The sequence below is a fragment of the Aulonocara stuartgranti genome (assembly GCF_965226115.1).
Source record: "Aulonocara stuartgranti genome assembly, chromosome: 14".
Lineage (NCBI taxonomy): Eukaryota > Metazoa > Chordata > Actinopteri > Cichliformes > Cichlidae > Aulonocara > Aulonocara stuartgranti.
Genome location: NC_138950.1, coordinates 4256423 through 4282204, shown reverse-complemented (window position 1 = coordinate 4282204; position 25782 = coordinate 4256423). Strand labels below are relative to the sequence as shown.

General features: G+C 40.6%; 2 protein-coding genes across 6 annotated transcripts; both read left to right on the top strand.

Moving 5' to 3' along the window:
* Positions 1–213: 213 nt before the first annotated feature.
* On the top strand, positions 214–13976 carry LOC309687151 (flotillin-2). 2 transcript variants are annotated; one of them, XM_082501882.1, is made up of 11 exons: positions 214–452; positions 2109–2190; positions 5564–5654; positions 6589–6712; positions 7833–7951; positions 8721–8834; positions 8919–9038; positions 9366–9580; positions 10152–10335; positions 11945–12094; positions 12260–13976. In XM_082501882.1, the coding sequence occupies exons 1-11, from the start codon at positions 404–406 to the stop codon at positions 12293–12295; spliced, it is 1284 nt and encodes a 427-aa protein (XP_082358008.1). In that variant the 5' UTR covers positions 214–403; the 3' UTR covers positions 12296–13976. The 2 variants fall into 2 exon arrangements, with proteins under 2 accessions (XP_082358008.1, XP_082358009.1); XM_082501883.1 differs by lacking the exon at positions 214–452 and adding an exon at positions 575–736.
* Positions 13977–15108: 1132 nt separating this feature from the next.
* Positions 15109–25434, top strand: LOC309688087 (protein FAM222B-like). 4 transcript variants are annotated; one of them, XM_082503523.1, is made up of 4 exons: positions 15109–15287; positions 15888–15941; positions 17987–18114; positions 20143–25434. In XM_082503523.1, the coding sequence occupies exons 3-4, from the start codon at positions 18033–18035 to the stop codon at positions 22098–22100; spliced, it is 2040 nt and encodes a 679-aa protein (XP_082359649.1). In that variant the 5' UTR covers positions 15109–15287; positions 15888–15941; positions 17987–18032; the 3' UTR covers positions 22101–25434. The 4 variants fall into 4 exon arrangements, with proteins under 4 accessions (XP_082359649.1, XP_082359648.1, XP_082359647.1 ...); XM_082503522.1 differs by having other exon boundaries at positions 15885–15941; XM_082503524.1 differs by lacking the exon at positions 15109–15287 and adding an exon at positions 15404–15419 and having other exon boundaries at positions 15885–15941.
* The last annotated feature ends 348 nt before the right edge of the window (positions 25435–25782 follow it).

Sequence of the window (25782 nt, the reverse complement as noted above, 5' to 3'; positions counted from 1 at the left end):
AATAATTTTTAATATTTTTTTTACTAGGACTGAGGGTCATGCCACTGATGTAGTCAAACTCAAATATACGCAACAGGCATATTCCTACATCCTGTAAGATGTTTTTGGAAATTGTGCAAGATTTAAATTTTTGAAGGACAAAGCAAGAGGTGGGTACTAAAAGATGTTTTGGTAAAAATTTGAGTTATTCTTGACACGAGCCGTCGAGAGCATGACGTCAGTACGTCGTCGCTGGGCGGGGCGGGGTCGTGTTGTTGTTGCTGTTGTGCTGAACGTGAAGCCTCTTTAAACACACGATTCGCGCTTATTTAAAACCTCAGATAATACCATCATCATCTTCATCTCCGTAACGGGCTCCTGAGTCTAACTGTTTTTTCCCCTCGCCTTTTTATCCTGAGTCAGGATGGGAAGCTGTTTAACTGTGGGGCCAAACGAAGCGTTGGTGGTCTCCGGTAGGTGTTTCCCGTCGTGTTGATGGAGCGAGCTAGCGGGGATGGGGAGAAAGTAGCTAATAGTATTAGCTGGCAAACTAAACCAGGTTTGGCATTCGGTTTTTAAAATAAGTGCAGAGCGAGCCAGTGCTTTTAGAGCACACAGTTACTGTGTAAAGTGAATAAATTAGCGGTCGTGTGGTTTCAGAGCTTAAAAGCTGCGACGCTGATCAGGCGGTGCGTTAGCAGTGATTTGGATCATGTGATTGAAAGGCATCGGCGTCTCAACGCAGATATGTGAATAGGTCAGGTTTTTATGTTTTATTGATAACAAGTGTGATTTATTAATAAGCGGATTTGAAAATCAACAAAGTGCATTCACTCAAGTATTGTACTTGAGCAGAAATTTTCCCTACTTGAGTATTTCCATTTGGTGCTTCTTATTTCACAGCTAATGGAGAACGGCATGTCTACATTTATGTCACAATAACGGGTTAATTTTAATATTTTACAAGCTCTAAACACATCGTTAAAGATGAAATCATTGGCTTCCAACCAATCTAATGAAGTAGCCGAGAACTTTTACTTTTACTGCATTTTAAGGCTATTTTTATGTACTTCTTCTCAAGTAGATTTTTCCATGGAGGATTTTTACTTAAGTAAATGATGTGAATACATCTTCTACCACCGTTAATGAGCATGGTGTAGCTAAAAGTAACAGGTTTAGTCATCCTGAACCAATTCTAGCCCTTTTAATGACTATAATTAATTGGTAGAGATATCAGAAAAAAAGACCCCCCCATGTACATCAGAGTATACCAGTGTAAAATAACTCAACGGTATAATCTGAAGAACATACAACCTTTCTAAATTCACACAATTAGATTAGAGTACTAAAAAGTCATATTGATAGAAATCTTCTCTTAGAGGAAAAGACACATTGAAGGGCATTAGATAAATATTCATTTTCTTAACTGCACATCTGGTTGGAGTCATGGCTGAGTGGAGCCGACATTGGGTGAGAGGTGGGGTAGGCAATTTACCAGGCCATCACAGGGCTTAACGCACAGAGACAGAAATCATTCACCCTTAGATCTACACCTACAGCCAGTTTGGTGTCGCAATTTACACCCACTTACATTAATTAATAAATATATGAAATAAACATTATATAAGAGGCTGGGTGGGGTGGACCCTGTCCCAGCAGCTCATAGGGCGAGAGGCGGGGTACACGCTGGATAGGTCGCAAATCTGTCGCAGGCAGATTGGAAAGCCACGGTTGCCAAAATTGGTTCCTGGGAAATAGAAAATAAATAAATTATTCGGTAACTCTCTGAAATCTCAACTTTAATTATTCAAGAACCCGATGTATTTATTATGGCCTTTGTTTGAGAACAACAGCTGGATAACGTTTCCCCATAGTGTTTCTCCCCTTTGGCTTTTACACATGCTGTGTTTATTATCAAAACCTGTTTTTACTGGCAGGTTTTGAACAAGCCCTCTACTTAAAGTAATGTGAACAATAATGATTATAGTGGTAAAACACTTTTCTAAAACAATGCTAAAAAGGCTTAACAGGGACCTAATAAGCTCAGCGCATATCTTTGGACTGCATCATTTAATGTTATAGTCAAAGAATTTCTGAAGAGTCCTGATGGCGCTGTCCTCTTTCTGCAGGTGGTTGCTGCGGCTCTGATATCAAAACCTACGTCGTAGGAGGATGGTCCTGGGCTTGGTGGCTCATCTCAGACGCCCAAAGGTGACAGTGTGCTAGAAGCAATGATGTAAATGTTATCTTGAAATATAATATGGACCAAGCTTTCTAATTAGACCACAGCGAAAAAGATTAACCACAAGAAAGTCAATTGCATTATCTGAAGGCCATCAAAAGGCAAAGTGAGGAATGGAAGCTGTTCTCCCACACTTTGTCTCATATTACACACAGTGTGTTTCCAGTCACATTATATACAAACATTTCCTCTTACATGACTGGGGTAGTGTTACTGAGAACTAAATGTATTCTGCTCTCTTAATGTGCAGTGTGCTAAGTGCATATCTCACATAAATGTTTTGTGAGTTGTCATAGATAAAATGTTTTATTGCAGGATTTATATTTTACACAGAACTGAATGGTCAGCAAACCCTTTGTGAAATGCTTAATCCCATCATTTTAACTTTAGCTTTGGCTAAAGTTGTTATACTCATAATTCAAGTCATAATTGAATAACTGAATCCTAATAGTTCACTTTTGTTAACAAACAAAAGTGATCTGTGAGTAGGGAATTGCCTTAAAGTGCAAAGAAGCTGGTTTTTGTTCTCTGGTAAGAGACATCGGTTTCTAGTCACAAGTAGATGCAGTGCTTCAGCTCTGTGTTGAGCAGTGTCTGAATAAACTATGAATGGAAGTTAACAAAACACAGCTGCATGTGGACAGTGTAAACAAACTCTTTGGCAAACAAGTGCTTCACACAACCATCGGACAGGTGTGTTGAAATGTGAAACTAAGCAGGGTGGATCCATCCCCAACGTACTGATTCTTCAATACAATTCAATTCAGTTTTATTTACAGCCACGTGAAAAAGAAAGTACAGCCTTAATGCCTACATAGGAATTAACAGGGTAAGTAGCAGCCAGGTGCTGCAAATTCAGTGCGCTTGATTAATTGATCATCAGCAAGTGTGAGCACATCTGTAAAAGCGGGAGTTTTGGCATTGTAGTGGTCAGGATCATTCAGGTGTGTGTATCGACAAATCATTAACACAGTGTTAATACAATCTCCCCAGGAGTGGGTATCCCACCTGATTCACCGCACCTTGCAATGCTCTGAAAGGCTGCAACACCCCCCCACCCCACACCAAGTGTTGTTCTCTCTAAAAAGAGCATGGCAGCACAGCCTAGGTTTGTAAAGCTGCATCTAAACAAACTAAAAGACTTCTGGAGCATTATCCTCTGAACAGATGAGACCAAATAGAGATGTTTTGCCATAATGCACGGCACCACGCTTGAAGAAAACCAAACGGAATATCAATAAAATGCTTTACCCCAGCTGTTAAGCATGGTGGTGGGGGTGTGGCAGTTTAGCCACCGTGCAGTCATTGAGTCAACCATTAACTCCTCTGTTTACCAAAGTGTATGTGAGTCAAATATGAGGCCATCTGTCTGACAGCTAAAGCTTTGAGTCGTGGTACAAGACAATGATTGATATGCACGTCAGCAAATCTACAACAGAATGGCTGAAAAAGAAAACAAAGTGTTGCAGTGACCCAAAGTTCAGACCTCCACCTGACTCAAGTGCTGTGGTAAGGACTTATGTATTTAAACACATATCTGCAAATGTCAATGAAGTGAGGCAAACTTGTATAGACGAGTAGACTAAAATTCGTCCTCTATGATGAAAGAGACGGATAATCATACAGAAAGTGATTACTTCAAGTTATTGCTGCTAACGGTGGTTATACGAAATACTGACCTGGGGTGTACTTACCGCAATCAGAATACTTTAATGATACCTAAAGAAATTATATGGTTACAGTTGCTCCAAGACAAAAACAGTAACACACTGAACTAAATTATAATACAATATATTCCAAAGTTTACAAAATATAAGAAATGGCTCTAACATATACACAAAGCTCAATTATAAATATCCAGAATATCACAGAGGTGACATTTTGTTGTTATTTGTTATTTTCACTGTAGAGGATGTGCAATTATCAAGGGTGTAACTATTGCGCTGTGTACTGTGCATTAGATGGATGAGTTGTACAGCCAGAGGCAGGAATGATTTCCTGTGTTGTTCAGTGGTGCATTATGGGTAATCTCAGTCTCTCATTGAGCGTGCTCCTGTGACTGGCCAGCATGTTATGGAGTGGGTGGGAGGTATTGTCCAGCTTTGTCCTTATCTTGGACAACATCCGCCTCTCAGACACCGCCTTAAGGGAGTCCAGCTCCATCCCCACAACATTACTGGCCTTGCAGATCAGTTTATTGAATCTGTTGGCATCTCAACCTGATACCCCAGCATGCAATAGCAGGGAGGATGGCGCTGGCCACAACAGACACAAAAAAAACCCTGAGCATTATTCAACAGATGTTATAAACCTCAGCCGCCTCAGAAAATAGAGACGACTTTGGCCTTTCCTGTAGAGTGCAGTTTATTATCTATGTGTACTCCAAGGTATTTGTAGCCCTTACAATGTGCTCATCGACCCCCAGGACTGAAACAGGGGTCACAGGTTTCCTGTTGAATGAACTGGAAAAGTCGAAAAACATGACGCTCACAGTGCTTGCCGGTTGGTCTAGTTTGGTGTAGACATGATTAAGCAGGGAGATGATGGCGTCCTCAGCTCTGAGGCGGGGCTGGTAAGCGAACTGAAGGGGATCCTGATGTGGTCTGACTGTAACAGGCTGCACACAGAAACTTGCACTGCACTGCAGAGAATCATGTAAAAAGTGTCTTTTCATAAGACTTTGACGAAAGGTCTCCTCAATGCCAGATAGAGACACTCAGCAGTCAGATGATCCCCTATAAATAAAGACTTGAAGATGGCGTAGAGGAAGAGCTCCGAACCGGAAGAGACTTTCACAACCATCTGCTGTGACTGGCTGGGTCAAAAAAATTTTGCTATAGTTTTGTTTTTGTTTTTTAAATAAATTTTCATGTACCACGATTATACCGTCCAGGACATTTTAAATCTCTTTTGCAAGAGTGTCTTACACAAATTGTTATATGCACAGTAGACACACACATAACTATAAAGAATGAGGTATAGACTCAGGGTTTTCCTTCTGCATTTTGGGATCTTTCAAGGAAAAGATGCAGGAATTTATCAGTTTTCAGTAGTTTTGCTAATTTTGGTTTCTTTTACTCCACTAAGGGATTTTGTGTTTGTCAAATGTTCAGTAATAACAGGTAAATCTATGGATTTCTGTTAAATAACACAACACATACTGCCTTTTACTGAGTGAGGAATGATTGTGCTCAAGCCCAAACTTACTGCCCAGAGGCCCATTTGAAGGCAGGAATACTCTTAGTGTTAAATATTTAAAGGTTCCACCTGTTGCTCTATTGTTTCAGAGTCTTGAGGCGGGACTGGGCTGCCTAATAACTGTGCCTGTGTTTGTTGCTGTAGGCTAAGCCTGGAGATAATGACTCTGCAGCCAAGATGTGAGGATGTGGAGACAGCAGAAGGAGTAGCTATCACTGTCACAGGGGTGGCTCAGGTAAGACCAGATCCCAGCGTCTTCTCTGTGAACGCTGACACAAACACTTACACTTACTCACTCAAGCCGAGCCTATTTGTCAAACATCATCTGTTATCAAAAGTGTCGTGTTCTGCTGCAGTGCTTTCTGATGTTTTCTGAAATGTGGCCCTATAATCTAATGGCGTAATTCCAAAGAAAAATCAATCAGTGCTTCCTAACAGACTGCCTCATAATCAGCAGTCTTATTTATTTATTTAGTAAAATGACTTTAACATACTTGATGAACCCCTTTAGCCACAAAAACGATTGTTTTGTTCAGGAATGCAAGGGAATAACTGTAATTTGGCATCTCCATTAAAAAGTAAAGTGTGCTTTATTATTTTTGTCCAGCGTTTTTGGAAATAATTCAATTATAATTTAGCATGAAAAATATAATGATCAAAGAGCTTGCATATATTGGTTAGTTAGCCATTAGAGAAAAAAATATTTTGGTAATTATCAATACTGTTAATTTAGGACTGCTGTGGCATGAACCTTGGACTGGGTGATGGTCTAGCAAATGTGTTAAGTACTGTACATAAAGGTGGGCACACTCAGAGCATCACAGTCTGTCTATAACAAAACTGCACTTCTGATCATTCACAGAAGAAAACATCAAAAAAGGCATTTTGGATCAAATTTACAGTCGTATCATAGGTTCCTGGTCAAAACAGCATATAAAAGCATGAAAAGGTGTTGTTGTATTTTTATCTACATTTTCTTAACAGGCTCATCTTCTAGCCAAACAACGTTGGTGTTAGCACATTCATTTTCAAAATTCTTGACTTAAATTAAATGAACTTTGCTTGATTGTTTAAAATTGCACTGATGGCACTCTGAGCCCATGTGCCATGATTGCTTCTCAGTGTAGAAAGCTTGCTGTGTAAACACACTGTAAGTGTGTCTCCTTCAGGTGAAAGTCATGACGGAGCAGGACCTGCTGGCAGTGGCTTGTGAGCAGTTTCTGGGTAAATCAGTAATGGAAATCAAAGGTGTGCTGCTGCAGACTCTGGAGGGACATCTGCGCTCCATTCTAGGTGTGAACAGTTAACACTAATCACAACAGTAACACTACACATATATAGATTTTATTTCAAACAATATCATAGTTATTTTATTAATTTATAGTTTTAGCGTTCTTGGTTTACAAGTCCAGAATAGCTCCTCGTGCATGTATACAACAGAGGAAAAGAAGCAAAGTATTAAATTGATTATTGATTAGTTCCTGACTTTACTATACAAGTTAGCCTTAGTTTGCCTTTTATGTGTTATACATATTGTGTTAGCTTTTCTGTTTGAGGTCTGAATTAGAGAAGAAAAGTAATATATAAGTTCTGTATAAGTACTCAAGATGCACCAGCTTATTCAATGTGAAATATTATTTCCACAAGGAAAGACATTATTAAACTTTACAGTTTCCCTCAGTCTGCAGAAAGTTAAAGAATCTTCTGCTACTGGAAACCTTTACCACCTTTACCTGACATACCAAACAAAGCAGGTGGTGCAGATTTATGTACTTTACATTTTCCAGTTTATAACTTCTCTGGAGACTTGAACTCTTTTCTATTTTCCTCATAATGGATTTGATCCTTTGGCTGCACATACTGAGGCTGCTAGCTTGTGGCTGTTTCTGAGCTCTGGATAGCTTTAGCTTTAGCACTTTTCCTTCTTTCAAATGTTAAGCTGGGCGAGAGTGATTTTAAATGTGTGATTGGAGTTGTTGTTTACCAGGGTTTCTGGGGTGGGCCTCCAGACTTTTTTTTTGTCTTGACTCACAAATGAGTAGCTTCCACACTAATAACATTAAAATTACTGTGTGAATTTGATTGTGATTTTGAGCATTTGCCTCCGTTCGTTTCAGCATGTGCACAGACTTGGATTCAGACATATGTGAGGCTGACTGAGAACACTGGCAGTCGTCAGACTGTGGTCTACTGACCGGTCGATCTCTGATTAGTACCAGCAGCTCTGTGCTGACCATTTATGCTACTTGAGTTCAAGGGGTGATGCATTTCTCTGACAAATTTCTGATGCGGTGACGTGAAATAAAAAAATTAATTTGGATCAAAAATAAAGCTGCCCCGCATCGAGCTGCTGGTAGTTTGTTAAAAGTGAATTGCAGGCTAAATGATGTTGAACGATGTGTCTCTTTTGCAGGTACTCTGACAGTGGAGCAGATCTATCAGGACAGGGATCAGTTTGCTAAACTGGTGAGAGACGTAGCAGCTCCTGACGTCGGCAGGATGGGCATCGAGATTCTGAGCTTTACCATTAAGGTGAGTTAAAGGAAAATTAAACGAGTAATATAACAGAAGAAGTCAAATAAAAACAAGAATATTAAGTATTCATGTAAGTATATAACTACTTAAACCATGTAAGCGCCGTTGGTGCTCTCCATTTTGCCTCAGTGTGGATGTGCAAGAGAGATGATGCAGAGTATCAAAACTTTAGCTTTAAGCCACATTTCTTCAGTCAGAAGAAATGCGACACTGAGACGGCGACACGTGGGACAGACAGTCGTTCAAACATTAATCAGCAGCCTTCCCATCTTTCTTTTTAGACTGTAGTTTTGTAATATTACTGAAACTGAAAAAGGTCTTTCTCTGAGCTGTTGATGCTGCTGGTTATTAGAGTAGTCAATCCTAATGAGTTTAACTGGTTTTTATAATTGACTGGACTCACCCTGTGGAGTTCACTGTTGCTCATTAGAACTAATTGAAGTGTGTGGTGTGGACAGAGCGGCTGAGGTTAGTGCTCTGCTGAAACCCAAAGTCCATTTCTGTAACATCTTTTAGTCCATGTCAGGATTTCTGTAACACGTCAGATTCTGGACTTTAAAATATGATTGAATGTTACATGTAGAAATGAGGCTGTTTGAGTGCCACCCTGTCATCTGCTTTCTTTGCACCCACAAAGGCCAAGCATTTTTTAATCTGTATGTTCTGTTTTATTTTGGCTTCGTAACCTTGTTAATCACATGAAAGATGTTGATATACGCCACACCCAGTTTAATGTTACGTGTCCTGTGGTTCTGTGTTTTCAAAGGATGTGTATGATAAACTGGACTACCTGAGCTCCCTTGGAAAGACCCAGATTGCAGCTGTCCAGAGGGATGCAGACATCGGTGTGGCCGAGGCAGAGAGGGATGCTGGGATACGGGTAAGAAAATCTAGCAAGCTTGAAATTGATTCTTCCGTGCACAGAGACCAGCTGTTCACAGCTGTTTCTTTATTATCACCTTAGGAAGCCGAATGCAAGAAGGAGATGATGGATGTTAAATTCAAGGCTGACACCAAGATGGCTGACTCCAAACGAGAACTGGAGCTGCAGAAAGCTTCATTCAACCAAGAAGTCAATGCTAGGGTCGGTACTGAATGTTTCGTTTGCACTTACAGGTTGTCTGTGTACAGTTCAAATAAAAATACTTGTTATTATACTGTATTATACACTGCTTTAACCAAACTTATGGCTGTTCCCAAAAAGTGCCAGTCTGTATTAAATCACATGGTGTGTAAACAATTTACCTGAAATCTGCAGTTAGAGTGATTAAAATCAGAAAAACAACATGTGCTCTTTTGATCTGAAGTAATGTATTAAATTAAAACTTCAAAATGTGCACGTGTCAACACAAACAGAAACTGTTGCCTCAGATGTAAATGCCTTAGACCACCTCTGTGTTGATGTTTTCAGAAAGCAGAGGCCCAGCTGGCATACGAGCTGCAGGCTGCCAAAGAGCAGCAAAAGATCCGGCTGGAGGAGATTGAGATCCAAGTGGTGCAGCGGAAGAAGGAGATTACAATTGAGGAGAAGGAGATTGACCGGACAGACAAGGAGCTCATTGCCACTGTAAAGAGGCCTGCTGAGGCCGAGGCCTATAAAATGCAGCAGCTGGCTGAGGGCGAGAAGTGAGTGAAAAGACATTCAGTCAGATTTAGGAATGCGTAGAAATGGCAAGATCCCCAAGAATGTACCACAGCTCTCGTCAGACATGATTAGCAGCACATTACCTCCCTGATGTAAAATATATATTTATTTTGTTGGTTTAATCCCTGCAGAATCCTACAAAACAAACACCTGGAAAGTTTGGACTAAGGAAGCATGACTGTGTTTTTAACGATATATTTCCATATATGTTTTTCCTTATTGAAGTGAAATGTATCGTGTAATTTCCAGGTGCTCTGTATGAAAAGGTCTGTGCATGTCTAATTGTACTGATTTGCAAAAAGCTGATATTCCTGTGCATCCACCCGTAGAAGCAGAGCAAAAGAGATTTGAAATTTATCGTGTGCTGCTGTGGGCTTTATTTGAGAAAGGAAAGCTGTAAAAACTATCCCACCATCCAAAACTTGTGCATGAAGACAGATTAACATATGACACATCACTAAGAAGCAAATTGTCTCAAAAAAGTTGCATCCTACTCACTCAGGAAGTGATTTTGATAACAGCAAATATAACTTTAATGTTTCCCTGCTTCAGGCTGAAGAAAGTGCTGATTGCCCAGGCTGAGGCCGAGAAGATCAAAAAGGTCGGTGAGGCGGAGGCTAGCTCGATTGAAGCGGTGGGAAAGGCCGAGGCTGAGAAGATGAGACTGAAGGCTGAGGCCTACGAGCAGTACGGAGATGCAGCTAAGACAGCTCTGGTCCTCGAGGCCCTGCCTAAGGTAACACACAGATATGTGCTCATACAGCTCAGGCAAAGGAAGAGAAGAACTTGGATGTCATTTTACAAGCATCACCCGGCCCGAGGTTGATGAATTGGAAGCATTTTTCTTTTTATGTCCACGTGAATTTAAGCACAAGTTTTTCATCACTTCAGTTTCATCACGTTTTGGTTGCTTTTAACGATTTGGCACAAATGTTATTACTAAGAATTCAACAATGGGTGATCGCAAAGAACCATAACCCCAGTCTATTAAAAAAATCCATCTGTACTGCTTCCAGCACTGCTGTCAACCTCAGCCATCTGCAGAAAGCAAACATCGACTTCTGTTGGATTTCCCCTCCTGCGCCAAACTCACTTAACTTTCATTTGGAGGATTGTTTTGTGCTAGCATGCTAGCTGATATTTCTGTTTGCTTTTGTAAATTCACAGAGTTATGCATTTTGAATCGATCCCCCAGAGTGAGACTGTCGGTGCTCAGATCTGCTGTAAGGTCTTGAAGCGTCTGAGGGGAAGACATTCAGGAGAAACAACCTGAACTGTGGCAGGTGCCATGCAGTGCTTTGGCCACACAAACACACTTTAAGCTCACCTCCCATCAGATTTCTCTCCCTTTGACTTTGAGTACTCATTTCCCCCAAAATTCAATTCAATTCAATTTTATTTATATAGCGCCAAATCACAACATAAGTCGCCTCAAGGCGCTTCATAGATACAGAGAAAAACCCAACAATCATATGACCCCCTATGAGCAAGCACTTTGGCAACAGTGGGAAGGAAAAACTCCCTTTTAACAGGAAGAAACCTCCAACAGAACCAGGCTCAGGGAGGGGCGGGGCCATCTGCTGCGACCGGTTGGGGTGAGAGAAGGAAGACAGGATAAAAGACATGCTGTGGAAGAGAGACAGAGGTTAATAACAGATATGATTCAATGCAGAGAGGTCTGTTAATACATAGTGAGTGACAAAGGTGACTGGAAAGGAAAAACTCAATGCATCATGGGAATCCCCCGGCAGCCTACGTCTATTGCAGCATAACTAAGGGAGGATCCAGGGTCACCTGGTCCAGCCCTAACTATATGCTTTAGCAAAAAGGAAAGTTTGAAGCCTAATCTTGAAAGCAGAGATAGTGTCTGTCTCCTGAATCCAAACTGGGAGCTGGTTCCACAGAAGAGGGGCCTGAAAACTGAAGGCTCTGCCTCCCATTCTACTTTTAAATACTCTAGGAACAACAAGTATGAAATGCAAGCCATTTTTGGCACACTTGGAGAGATTTGTCAGAGGCAGAAGTGCAGATTCCCAAAATCTTATGATCTCACATTCTCTGGCAACAAGCCTGCTGTCCCATGGCAGTTAGCAAAAAGTCCAGAAATGGTGGACCAAATTCAAAACAATCGGCCTTCCAGCTGATTTAAGTTTAATGGACCTGGAAAAGTGTTGATATTTGATTAGGTATGGGTTATTTAATGTATAATGAAGCTTTGGCCATGTCGAAACCTTCAACAGAACAAAAAGTTGGTATTTTTCTTTAGGCTAGTCTAACATGTCACATAAAACACCAGAGCTGGATTATTTCCATCTTACTGTAAATGCTTAACAATGTCTTTGCAGATTGCTTCCAAAGTGGCGGCGCCCTTAGCCAGGACGAATGAAATTGTCATTCTGAGTGGCGAGGGCAGCCGCGTGACAGGCGAGTTGAACCGCCTTTTGGCCGAACTTCCTGTGTCGGTCAACGCTCTCACTGGAGTGGATTTGTCGAAGGTAACATCTTTATATCATTTTATATATGATGCGTTCCTGTTAACCTTTGTGATTCAGCGTGTTGGATTTAAGTTTTTGTTTCCAGTGTGAACCTAAAGGACGCTGAAACCAGCGAGGTTGTACTTCAGTTAAGCCTTACAAATAATCTGTTCGATTTTTTTGCAGATCCCTCTGCTGCAGAAGGTGACCGGCTCAGCTTAAGCCTGAAAACCGAAGACTCCACATGACTCCAGTCTCTGTTGTATGCACTCTCATAGACTGCCTTTAATACACTTGAAGATTTTTGTTGTTTTATACGTATACTCTGTATACCAAGTGAATTTTGGAAACCTCTGGTGCCTTACTTTATACAGGACCAGAAAATCTGCATGCACTGCTGCTCATTCAAAGATTTTGATTTTAGTTTAAAACTTGAATATTTTGTGATGGATTTTTATTTGTTGTGTTTGAATTGTATTTATTGGCCGGCTTGTATAAAACACAATTGAACAAGAGAGCTGATATTAGACTGAAAGATGAGGCAGATTATATTTGTTATTTATTATATCATAACACCTACTCTTTGGTAATTATACACTGAGGCCAGTTTGTACATTCTTTATGTTTCAGCCCTTTTGTTAATTTATATACCTCTGTTATGCGACACATCTGTATTCCACAGATAATTTCAATCTTTTGTTTCTCCAGTGTGTTTCATGTTGTCATTTTTACCAGTGAAACACTGTTTATGTCTCAGAAGTTGAGACAAAGGTGCTCTCAGTCTCAAAAGAAGCCCTGTTGATTTTTTTCAAATCTCCACCTTCAGTCCTTTGCAGACTTTTTGTCTGCTCCCCTCTGAATGAAGTTTTTCTCTCCGCGTCTGTTGATATCAAGCATGACACATTTTAACATAATTTATATGCTGACAGGGAAACGGGTAGCAAATTCTTGTGTTAATGTGGTTAGTGTGTAATGTGTATGACTTTTTTGATTTTTAATATATATATATATATATACATACATATATATATATACACTTATAAATATATATACAGTGGGTTTTTATGTAAAATGTAGCTGCTGGCTTGGCCTTGATGAAAAGTAGAAAAATGTGGCTGGTGAAATTACAGAGAAATTGTGAAAGTAACCGGTTTAGAGAACCCAACATGTTTATATTGCGTAAAATGTGAGGCAATCGAATAGATTTAGAACATGAAAGGCCAAACAGTGATGCCAAATAGAACAGACTGACTTGATTTTTAGTGTATCAGAAGGAGGGATTGTGCATCTGAGGACCAATGTTTAATTTGACACTACAGTTACCTATAGATGCTAAGCCATGTTTAACAGAGTGTCAACAAACCAAACTTTCACATTTCAGAGAGACACTCTTCTCTGTTCAGCGTTTCTACATATCTGCAATTTCTGAACTGTGGCATCAGATATGAAGTGATATTCTAGCGGGGTACACTGGATAATCAAACTTATCATAAACAATGTTATATCTGTTAAAATTTGTAATTGTCACAGAGCTTTCTAGTTTGGAAGTGTAATCCACTGCCGCTGCTCACAGAATCCGTCCATTTAGCAAAACGTGCAAATGGTTTCTGCATTTCTATCCACTCTCGTGTTTCCAGACGACCTGACTGCAACCTGGCAGGGATGTTTAGTTTGTGTAGTTATTAGGGAAGAAGCGGTCAGTCTGGGAGAATTTATAGAAGACTGTTATTCTTGTTGTTGATGCTTTTATGTGTGTGTGAGTCTCTCATCTTCACTTTCTTCATGCCCTGTTTGTCTCAAATGTTCATATGTTCGTGTATGCTCCTGCTGCATGTCATCCATCTGTATACAATAGAATCTGCTCACTCTCAAACTGTCATTCTAATAAATCAAACTGCCATGATTTATTTCTTTATTTTCTCTCCTTTAAATTAAAGCAGAAGTGTTAAAAGGCAGGAATGTACAAGTTGAGTATACAATATACTCTTTTGTTACAGCAGTGAACATAATTTTAGTAGTAGTTAATAGTAAATATAAAGGAAAACATTTAAAAGTCAACTAAACAAACAATTGTAAAAAAACAAACAAACAACAACAACCAAAAAACAGATGTTTCCCTGGCAAGATGGTGCAGTGGTTAGCACCATCACCTCACAACAAGAAGGTCCATGGATCAAATAGCCTTCTCTCTTCCTGTAGTCCAACGATGAGGTTAGGCTAATTTCTGATTCTAAACTGGCCACCAATTTAGAATCATAAAGTAACTTAAAATAACCTTATCTGAGTTTGTTTGAAGCTTTAAACTCAAATCTTTCTCAGTTGTTTCCTGTTTTACTTCTCACCAGAGTAATTGTGCAGTAGTATTCTGTTTTTCATCAGTTTTATTTTCTATGTGATTTTTAATTGTATATTAGTAAATTCAGTTAAGTTTCTGTTATTTCCCCGGAGGGATCAGTTGGTTTGAGTTTTGATTAGTTTTAGTGTGAATTTAATTTTTTTTCTTCAAAATATTAGTGGTGCCAGATACTATTATTTTAATAATGTGCTTATCTAAACCTCCTAAATCTTACAAATTCTTGTCACACAGTCATCCCAGTCAGGTTAACCGTCTGCATTAATGTCTCTTCGGTCTGCTTGTGCTGGAAAATTTGACAAACCACAAAACCATTTTTTATCTGTTTTTCATTTATTTATTTATTTTTTCGTTTGATTGAATTTTTAGTTCCGTTGGCCAAAATGTTTTTTACACTAAGTGTTACTTTTTAGTTTAATTCACTATATAAAAAAAACTTGCTTTTTGTGGAAGTTTTTTTTCATGCCACCACTTCAGAAAATCCAAATCATGCCAGGTGATAAGTACGTGACCAACTGTTAACATTTGTCCCAAACTGCTGCTGCGTCCGCCTAAATATAAGGCTGACAGGAACACCCAAGCAGAATAACCAGATCTCTTAAAGTTTATATAATCTGTGATAAATTTATGATAAAATGACGCTCTTGGGCTTTAATAGCGTCTCATCTGTGGTGGATTAATGGACAGGCGTTCACCGTCGATGCCTTAAATGCAGAAAAGGGGTCCTGTCTGTTTGCGCATGTCCGACAGATGATGCTGCTTTAGCAGACAGCAGCACGAAGAGCTGACACGCTGATTACAATCCTTATCAACGTTATGTCGCCACAAAATGAAGTTTCCTTACTCAAAGATTCCTGAGGAGTAAGTATCGCTCTTTTTAACACAGGTCACGTCGGTGCTTTCCGTCAACGAGAAGCTAAAGTTTGCTAACCAGCTGGCCTGTTCACAATAAGCACAAAGAGGCTCCTTATTTACTGTGGTGCTTGACTTGAGGTAACCTTTTGAACGATTTAACATCAGTTTTCTGAAGGTGTCCGGTTCTGCTTGGGGTTCACATGGTGTTTGGCCACTGGAATCGTCCGGGGTGATTTATTGAAGGCTACAGGCGTTAGCTAGCTGTTTAAAACTGCAGCAGGTTGAGACTGGATTGTTAGACAGATGGCTAACGTTACCTAGCTGCAGACTGGCTGTCAGAAAGTTCACCTCTCCCGCTGTAAGACCACTCCAAGAAAGCGGTTCAGCCTTAGGAAGACAGCTTTAACTGGTGTATGTTTGAAAGGTTGGGTACAGAGGGTAAAATAAGTGTGTGTGTGTTTTATATATATATATATATATATATATATATATATATACATACACAGCTAGGACTGAAGCGTCGATGTGTAGCCCAATGCATTTTAATTAAGATTAAGTAGAAAAGCCTGGTGTCTGGCATCTGACACAAACACCATTTCTCAGCAGGAGACTTCATCTGAAACCTCGGGGAAATTGTGCCAAAATAAACGCACCTTTGTGGTAAGGAAGGATGAGTGCTGATAATGTTTTATTGATTCCTGATTGTTTAAAAATTAGGGTTACACTGGCTTAGTAACTAACTGCTTTATATTTTGGGTCTGAACACTGTAGACAGACTTGTTTGTGTGTATAATCATAAATATGTCACTGAATAAAGTCAGTGAGCACACTAAAAGGCCTACAGTTTCTATGGATTGTATAGTTTATAACTGGTTTGTCTTTCCTATCCTGAATAACAAGTCAATCTTAACTTCCACTGTTCAGACGGTTAACTCGTGATGAATCATAAACTGCAAAATGGAGGATGATTCGGCATTTGTGCTTCTTAACAGATCCCTTCCTCTTCCCTCTCAGTGGAGGAGCTGAGAAAGGAATTCTGCTGCAGTTCTCAAAATCTTTATATTCTCAATTAATCTTAATTCCATTAAGATTCCATTAATCTATTTTCTTAATTGTTGTCTTATTTCAAATCTTAAAAAAACTCCTTTAAAATATATTTATTTGAGTTAACATGAAGTCAGAGGTTTCAGTGACACTTTAAACCACAGCATATATAACTATGCAATATTACAGAAAAGTCTGAAGACTGCCTTCCAATTCCTTTTTATGGAGTGAGGAAAATGGAACTATGTGCAGCAATTTACTTAATATCCAGAAATAAAAAGAAATGCAATATGTAAGGCAAAATCACAGTTTGTATTTTATAACAAGCTTTAAAGTAAATATTTGGTTATGACCACCAGCCTGACTTCTTAGGTAGCTGTCTTGTAACTTGCCAGTCTTCAAGAATGGTTCTCCAGGCTTCTTGAAGAACATTCAAAGCCCTTCTTTGGATGTTTGCTGTCTGCTGTTTGGTTTTGAGATGATTCCACGCTGCTTCAGTGTTGATGTCCAGACTCTGACGAGGCCAGTCCATGACTGATGGTGTTCCACTGTCTGTGGTTTTGTTTTTTTAAATCAGGGTATGCGTTTACTACACAAAGCTGTGGACAGTCAGATGTTTGTGCCGCATGGTGTATCAAAATCTGATGGTACATTTCTATATTCATGAATCTATCAATTTTGAAAAGATCTCCACCAGCGTGACTGAATGCAGCTCCAAACCATGACAGAACCTCAATTATGATTTGTTGCCACTGATTTTCAGTGTGGTTTCTATGTAATTTGGCATCCCTCAGCCTTTTCTCCCCCTCCAAACATAAAAAACATTCTTATGAAAATGGTAAGGTACAAGAACTGAACAGAAAATGAGTGAAAAAGCCACCAATGTCCAAATAGAACCTTGAAAGACATTAAGAAAACTTGGAAAATTATTGCTCTGTGCCACACAAAAAACAAAGCCTAGATCTGTTGAAGAAAATTGTAAAGAAATGAGAGTTACTTCAAGGCTTTTGCACAGTTCTGAATATGAGGTGTGTCTGTGTGGACTCACAGCTTCCAGTTCTGAAAAGTGAAGCTAGCGTATTGCTGATATAATTGACAGTCAAGAAGGGGATATAACAGTGAGATGTTAAAGAATGGCTTGTATGAAATATGTTTGTATTACTGGAGAAGATGAAAGTAAGTAATTCTAAAAGGACAAAAGGAAGAAAAAATGGCATTGTGTTTGTTTTCCTTATTTAAAACAATTCTTTATGTCACTGGTTCTGTACCTCTGCATTATGATGAAATATTTAAAATAAAAGTTTTAGATTGTGTTGTAAGCATGGCTCTTTGCTTTTCCCCAATTTTTTTTTTTTTTTAATTTTCTGATTTGCTGCTAAAACATTTTGGCACATTCTTAGCTTGACACAGAAAGCTGGCTGGCTTACAGTCTGCCATCACTCTACAACTGTGCTGCTTTGTTCATCTCCATCTCAGCTCCTTGCTGCCTGCAGTGTGTACACAGTGAGCTTATACAGAGCCATGGTTTCTCTTTATTACAAGATGCCATTTGCAAAAGGTCAAACTGAACTGTGAAAATCAGTGATGCCAAAGTATTTTCACACCAATCTAAGTATGTGTGTGTCAACGGCTGACTTTGACCTGCTCTGTTTGTCCCCCAGTATGGTGAGGAAAAGGTGTCCCGTGCTGCATTAGTTGAAGAGTGACATGCTGGCCCGCCTGCCAGCATCAGTTAAGCCTACCATCAGACTACTTTCCCGCACGCAGATGAACACTGGACCTCCAAAATGTAAGTGCCGTCTTTTATCATATTGTGGTGTTTCTTTTGACTTGTCATACTAGTCAAGCTGTTTTGTAAACACGACATCCACAATTTCCAAAGATTTAAATGACACTAAAGTTTAGTTGTATAAAATATCTAATCACTGAGGATCTGAAACTCGTAGTGGGATGACCTTCTAGAGCAATGCAGAAAATATGTAAAGGATAAAAATTACCAGTAAGTTTTAGACAACTGATTTTAAAAAGCAGTTGACTTGTGTCCATGCTTCCGGCTTTTAAAATGCAGTTAAATATTCAACATCTGTTCAGAACATTACCGTAAGTGAAGTGGATTTTGTTTGAGGCTAGTTTGGGTGCACAAATGATGGCAAATTATTGAAAACCTCTGAATTTATGTGGCATTTCCCACAGAATAAGATGGTGTTTGTGGCTATATTGCAGCAGGATGAGTATGGACAAAAACCAAAAACCTACTTTACTAAATAACCCAGTGAATGTTAGCATATTTACTTTGTGGCAGTTAATCTTAGTTAGTCTTTGTTTGTCACCTGGCTCTCTGGTTTACAAAAGATTCCAGAGCAGAACGTGCATAATCATAGCCAGCTACAGTCTGCTACTGTGTGCAAGGTGAAGTACTGTCTGATCAGTTTCGCAGCATTTGGCTTCATCTGAGCAAAGGGACCTGCCCTGTCTGACAAATGGTGAATAACTGACCGGACAGAACCTCAGAGCAAATGGATAATAAATGCAGAAAAACCAGAACAAGAAGCAACTGAAAGGTGGCTGCAACAACTTGAATGGGGATGTCCATGGGTTCTGGGGTCTGACTATTTTGGGTTTCTGATAATGGGGAGACTTGTATAGGGTGGTTGTTTTGTTTTTTGTTTTTTTGTTGTTGTTTTTTTAAGCCCAGTATTATTGAAATCTGGTCCACTTGGCAGCTTTAGAAAATATGAGTGCATAGATAACTGTAACTTCTGTGTATTTTTGTAAATGTTACAGTTTTGGCTATTAACAAAGACCCCCACCAAACACATTTTCAAAACTCTATACTATAGACCAGGGGTGGGTGAACTCCAGGCCTCAAGAGCTGGTGTCCTGCAGGTTTTAGATCTCACCCTGGGTCAACACACCTCAATCAAGTGATTAGCTCATTACCAGCCTCTGGAGAACTTCAAGACATGTTGAGGAGGTCATTTAGGCTACGTTCACACTGCAGGCGAAAGCGCATCAAATCTGATTTTTGTTTTTTGTTTTTTTTGACCCTATGCGACCCATATCCGATCATGGTATGACAGTGTGAACGGCACAAATCCGATCTGGGTCACTTTCGTATGTGGTACTGAATCCGATACATATCCGATGTTTTAGAAAGCGACTGCTGTTTGAACGGTCATGTCGCATTAAATCCGTCTTTTATGTCACCGACACAAGACAGACGGCAATTATCAGCTCCGGAGAAGCGCCCGAGAAGACATCGCGAACGAGCGCTTCCTGGCCATCCAGTGTAGATGTCAGTGAAACTGTTGGGAAGACATTGTTGGAGAAACGTGAACATATTATTTGTACTGTATAATCTGCAGATTCTGACAAATCTGCAACTATCCTTTGAAGTACCGCTCCTCTCTTAAACAGCAATAAGGATCATTATTAGGCTATTTACATTATTATGTAAATAACAAAATAACTTAAAGCAAAAATTGGGAAACGTAAAGTCCGAAGTCTTTATATTAACGGCCATCTGTCAAACAATACTGTTTGGTCTGGGTCTAAACAGAGCACATCTAAAACCTGCAGGACACCAGCCCTTGAGGCCTGGAGTTCTCCACCCCTGCTGTAGACAGAAGATGTTTTAAAGTTTCCCCTAAGAGCCGGTCACCTTGTTTTTTACCGCCAGTTTGCATTGAAGAACTTGTATAACTGCAGGCTGACAGCATATTTCTCTATAAAGTTTTGTGCTATGTGAAATCCCAGTTGGTGTTATTTTCTAAGAATGTGCTTTTTTTTTTTTTTTCTGATTTTGCACATCTTGCAGGGGAAACTACACAGAAAATGAGATCTGCCAGCTATCCAACCCCAGCAGAGTTGGATGCCTATGCTAAGAAAGTTGCCAACAACCCTTTGACCATCCAGATCTTCCCGAGCAGCGTCAAAGTACCTCAAAAGAAGCACATTCGTCGCACAGTCAACGGGCTTGACACATCCTTGTCCAACCAACGCCAGAGTCCCTACTCCTCTCAGGTCGGCACCAGTGGGGGCCTGCTGGCTGTCCTCTGTGCACCTGTCAAAAACTCAGACACTAGCCACACCCGACAACTACATAATTCAGTCATGAACCCTCACAGTGGGCCCTACACCACTGAAAGCACTTTAAACCATCCTCAGCCTGCTCCTCACCTACAGGGTCCGTCTCAGTCTGCACTCCAGAAGCAAAACTTGGTTCACCCTCAAGCACTACAGCAACAGCACCGTTTGACTCATCCAATGGCTTTGCAGCAGCCTCACCCACAAGCTTTACAGCAAAGGAATATGGCTCGTTCACAAGCTCTCCAGCAGCAACAGAGCTTGTCCCAGATTCAGGCGCCACAGCAGCAGAGATTGGCTCATCCACAGGGTATGCAGAGACAGCAGAGCCTCCCTCACACACAGACTGTGCAGCAGCAGCCACAGCAGGGCCAGTCATGTTCGTCAGTTGTACCACAGCAGCATCTTTCTCATCTGCAGTCACTAAAGCATCAGGTGGCTCCTCCACAAGCTTTACATTCACAGCAAGGAGTGACTCAGGATCTGCGCCACATATCTGATGGATCTCAGCTCCCGAGCATGCAGCACACCCAGGGGCTAGTTGGGTCGCAGGCCCTTCCCCAGGCTGTTGCTGCAGGCCCTCCTACCATGCCTAATTGCCCCCAGCAAGCCCGACTGGGACCTTATGGGCCGCAGAAGCTCCCTGACCCAGATGCCCCACCAAATATAACTGTATCTACCTCCACCATCCCACTGTCCATGGCAGCCAGCCTGCATCAGAACAGACCCGGTGACCTGAGCATCATTGTGCACCAAATCAACCAACTGTGTCAGGCTCGGGCCGGTATGGGCACCACCTCAGTCTGTGAGGGACAGATTGCAAACCCCAGCCCCATTAGCCGCAACCTGCTCATCAATGCCAGCTCAAGGGTGTCCTCTCACCACCCAGCTCTGGGCAATGTACCCAGCAGCCTCATGGTGGGACCACCAGACAAAGCTGCAGCCCAAGCTCCCAGCATTTCTCTCAATTCACAGCAGAGTATAGCTGCTGCTAATAGTGTACCTGCTTTTCACACCAACCCTGAGAAGGTGGCGCAGCAGCAGCTTCAGCACCATTTACATCAGCAGAAACAACAGCAGCAGCAGCAGCAACATTTTCAGCAGCTTCAGCAGCTGCAGCAGCAGCGCTCCTGGGCTCAGCATCAGTTAGCCCACATGCAGCAGCCTCCTGAGGGGGCCAATCCTTGCAAGAATCCAAGGATGGAACCTCCAGCTGAGTGTGCTTTCCCCTCCAGAAACCTCTCCTACAGCCACAAGCTACCAAACAGTGCACAGAGCTTTCCCCTAAATCATCCTGCAGAAAAACCGCAACCCTCATCCCCTGTTAAATGCCCAGCAAGTTCTATGCCTTACATTAATGGCCACTACATGAAGCCACCGTGGAGCAGCGTTCAAGCAACAGCAGGAAACAATGGCCCTCAAGACCTCTCAGTGGCTTTCCAGGGAGGGCAGGCTGCTGCTTCCAGAGACAGAATCCCAGGGGCAAAGTATAGGCCAGGGAAGGAGGGTCCTAATGACCAGTCAGAGCTGATGCAGAATGTGGATTTCTTAGGTGGGGATTTTCAGATGCCCAGCTTTCAGGAGCAGAATGTGGATGCAATGGGGAATATACACAGGTCCGCCAGGAGCCAAGTTCAGGAACCTGGCAGCAGCGGAGCAGTCCATGCTCATCGCCCAGGCTACTGTTAAATGTGCGTTGATGCCCATGTGGCGTGTACTGAATTTTGTTTTTGTTCTGGTCTACAGCTGCTTTCAGCTTCTGTATTTTACTCTTTAAAACCTTCAAAGTGAGCAGTTAAATTGCATTGCTTCAGAGCTTGATTTGGAGACCCACCAGGTGTGATGTTTCAAAGTATTCCTCAGGTCTTAAGCCATGTCGTACTTGTTGCAGATGAAGGGTTTTTGAGATCGTTGTCGACTGTTTTATCTCTGGCACAGATGTGCTGCTGTTTGTTCATATATCTATGGTGTTCAGAAATGTTAATTTGCAGCTGAGACTATGCTTGCCTTATGATTGTCACAGTGCTTTTCATAGGTTGACATGGAACAACTCAACTTTTATTAGCATGTGTGGCCTTAGAACTGCCCAGAGGCAAGATAGAATAGGATGTCTTTTGTGTAATGTTTTTATTTGCAATTATTTATCTTCCTAACAGCTTTGATCCATTTGAATGGGGGTTACTTGTATATGCAATTATTAGGACTGTTGACAGTGCTCAATCCCATAGCTGCAGTGTACATTTGTAAAGGGGTCTGGGTGTTAGCCAGAGCTTCCCTATCAGGAATACTAACATGGCTTCTGAACGATATTGTTGGTGGTCCAGGTGATTTTTGACATTGCTCTTGGTGGGATGTTTTTTTTTGGTTTGTTTTTTTTTTTTTTTTAAGGAAGAAAAAAAAAAACCCTGCCAGAACTAGCAAAATCGGTAACCTTCTCCATTTCTGAGATTCTTGTTGTGTGGGAGTTCTTTTTAAATGTTTCTTTTTTGTTGTTGTTTTTGCATTTCTGTACATTGTCTTACTTGAATCATAGAATTTGCTTTTAAATGTCATGCTTAACATTTGGAACAGGGGCAGAAAGTCTCATTAGCTCCCCACATGTTAATCTTTAGGCAATGTGAAACAGAATGGGTCCCATTACTTTAAACTGAGCGTGTCTGTATGTGAAAGGTAAACTGATCATGTGCATGCATGCAAGTACGTCAGCTCATGCTACCGGGGAAAATGTCATTTCCCTTGAGCACAGGTTGTCACCATTTTACTACTGTAATGCAAGTGAATTGATGTGGCGTGGATGTTTCCTTTTCTGTGGGGCTTGTGGTCAGTTGTTCATCTACTTGTCACCGGCCTTACCACGTGTCGTATTTCTGTGACCTACAGAGAAAGAACTAAGAACATGTAATGCAGGTCATGTTGTACTAGATGTACCATAGTTGATGTTGTCTGGGCTTGTGTTGCTGTATTAACCTCAAGCCTTCTGGAAAAAGCCTTAAATGACACACTAGTCTACTTTAACAGTTTCTTTGCCAGGATCACAACTTGTATGGCTGTGAGGAAGGTTGTTTGTTTGTTTGTTTTCCTTGTTGTTGTTGTTGTTTTTTGCCCCTGAACTTTGGTTTCCCTGTTTAAAGCTAATGTTGGATTATTTGGGAGGTGTTAACATGGACAGGCAGTAGGAATGGATGATATTGCCTTAAGGTAATAATGCTACTCATCCCAGATTATAAAGCCCTCATCCTTCTGTCTGAAATGTTGCCTATCTAAGGATTTAGGATAGTGGAGAAAAAAATGACTTGATAGCAGATTTAATAGGTATTTAGCCCAGGGATGTAGCAGTTATTTTAAGGTATTTGAACTGTTTTTAGTTGTTACATGTAATATCCTCATAGTTTAATTTATTTTTTGGACCACTGCATCCTGAAGCCATAGGTATTTTCACATTAGGTGCCATAGGTGACATATTGATGCAGGCAATAGGTTTGCATCATTGCTTTAATGTCTTTCACAACAGCAGTTCTTTTTTTCCTAACTGGATTGTTCTCAGAACATCGTACAGATTAAAAGGGAGAAAGAATTGCAAGATAAATCTTCAAAGAGACAATTCTCTTACAAGCTGTAGCTTTTCTGGAGTTCAGTCTTTGTACTTAATGGCAGTTTTTTTTTTTTAATTACTTTTTAGTTTAGGTTTTTAGTTTGTTTTTTTTAGTTTGTTTTTTTTTCTGGCTCTCAGTTTTGATGTGCCTGCCCCCTGAAGCTGCTATTAAATTAAATCTTGACACACACGTATGATCTGTGTGTGTGTGTGTGTCTGTGTGTCTGTGTGTCTGTGGTGATGATATGGGCTGTATCAGTGAAACAAGTTCCTATTTATTTGATGGGTGAAAGTTGTCACCAGTCAAATGCAGGTATGTTTGGCTGTTTGTATGTCTTACGAGCCAAATTTTAAAGAAGATTATGTATTAATGAATTAAAACTGACCAGTATTCAAGGTGGCAGAGTGAAGTCTGACCCACTGTGGCCTAAAGACCTTCCAAGCCTGTTTGAGTTTCTTTAACATTAAGTTGACTGGGTGAAAACACTAAAGGATTAGACAGACCCGCCCTGTTAATGTTGAACTGCCTCGTTACAGCCCACCACAGTCAGGTTCTGCAGTTTCATATGAAGTGCCTCCACTGGGTGTAGTATGGAGAAGTGTGTGTGTGTGAGTGAGACTGAGTGCTTGCGTGTATGTTAAGCTTGGGTACTTGCACACAGGTGTGCATGCTGACAGAGGTGCACAAAGTTGATCTCTGATGGGGGGGACCAAGCTGCTTAGTATAACTACTGATACTGTGTCATGGACTGAAGTCCTGGAGTGTGCCACGATTCCCAAACACTGTCAGGATGTGTGAACTGTTTGCTGCTGACTCACTGACCAAAGTGACCAGAAGTCCCTCTCTAACCACTCTGGCTGAAAGCCTGTAAAAGCTTGTTAATGAGCAGCAACCTGGTGACCTAACAAAAAGCTGCTGGGGTTCAATAAAGTCGTGTGAAGTAAACGTACCGATGTGAAATGCGCATTTATTTAAAAAAAGGAAAAAGACAAAGAGGAAAAACAAAACAAAACAAAAACTAAATGACTTTAAAAAAAAAAAAAGAAAAAAAAAATCTAGAGTGAGTCGTTCCTTTCTGCAGAGTGCACCTCAAATGTTCTGGCTTTACCCAGAAATCTGGAAATGCATTAAAATACAGAAATATTGTACAAGAACCGCATCAAGAATCACATCTACTTAAGGATGTTGTAGCTCAGCTTTTAAGTTGATTCAGATGGCAATATTTACTGGGGCGCAGACATAACAACTCTCTCTAGATTTTGACTGATTTATATAATTGTCTTTGGTTATCAAAGACATGTTGTGAACAGTGGTGGAGGGGGGGCTTACTTTCTCTACTTTGAAAATGTGATATTCCACTTTTGCCTAACCTTCAGGAAAAAATGTCTTGCACAAACATTCCCCTAACCAAAATAAAGTTTTCAAACACAGCTATTGACTGACTTTTTTTGTGAGCAACATGTTTCAAGGGTTTAAAGCTAATAAAACTGCATATATGGAATTTCACTTGAATCTGAATTCAGTTTAAGTAGAAAAATATTTGTATGAATATTGAATGGACAACATTCTCCTTTAGGTTTTTCAGGTAGAGCAGAATTTATGGTTCCATCTATTACAGCAAGTCGTCCAGCTTCCAAAGCAGCCAGACCATCACACTACCACCAGGTCTGATTGTTTGTTTCACCTTGGAACTTTCCCATAGGCGCTGTTTTTGCTTGGTTTCTTTATTGTTGTTGAATCATGAACACTGATCTTAACTGACAAGTGAAGCCAGCAGT

Coding starts and splice junctions, on each gene's coding strand:
- LOC309687151 (XM_082501882.1), top strand. CDS start 404: ATGGGAAGCTGTTTAACTGTGGGGCCAAACGAAGCGTTGGTGGTCTCC. Junction 5,655..6,588: donor CTGTCACAGGGGTGGCTCAG/GTAAGACCAGAT, acceptor TGTCTCCTTCAG/GTGAAAGTCATGACGGAGCA. Junction 6,713..7,832: donor ACATCTGCGCTCCATTCTAG/GTGTGAACAGTT, acceptor TCTCTTTTGCAG/GTACTCTGACAGTGGAGCAG.
- LOC309688087 (XM_082503523.1), top strand. CDS start 18,033: ATGCTGGCCCGCCTGCCAGCATCAGTTAAGCCTACCATCAGACTACTT. Junction 18,115..20,142: donor GAACACTGGACCTCCAAAAT/GTAAGTGCCGTC, acceptor CACATCTTGCAG/GGGAAACTACACAGAAAATG.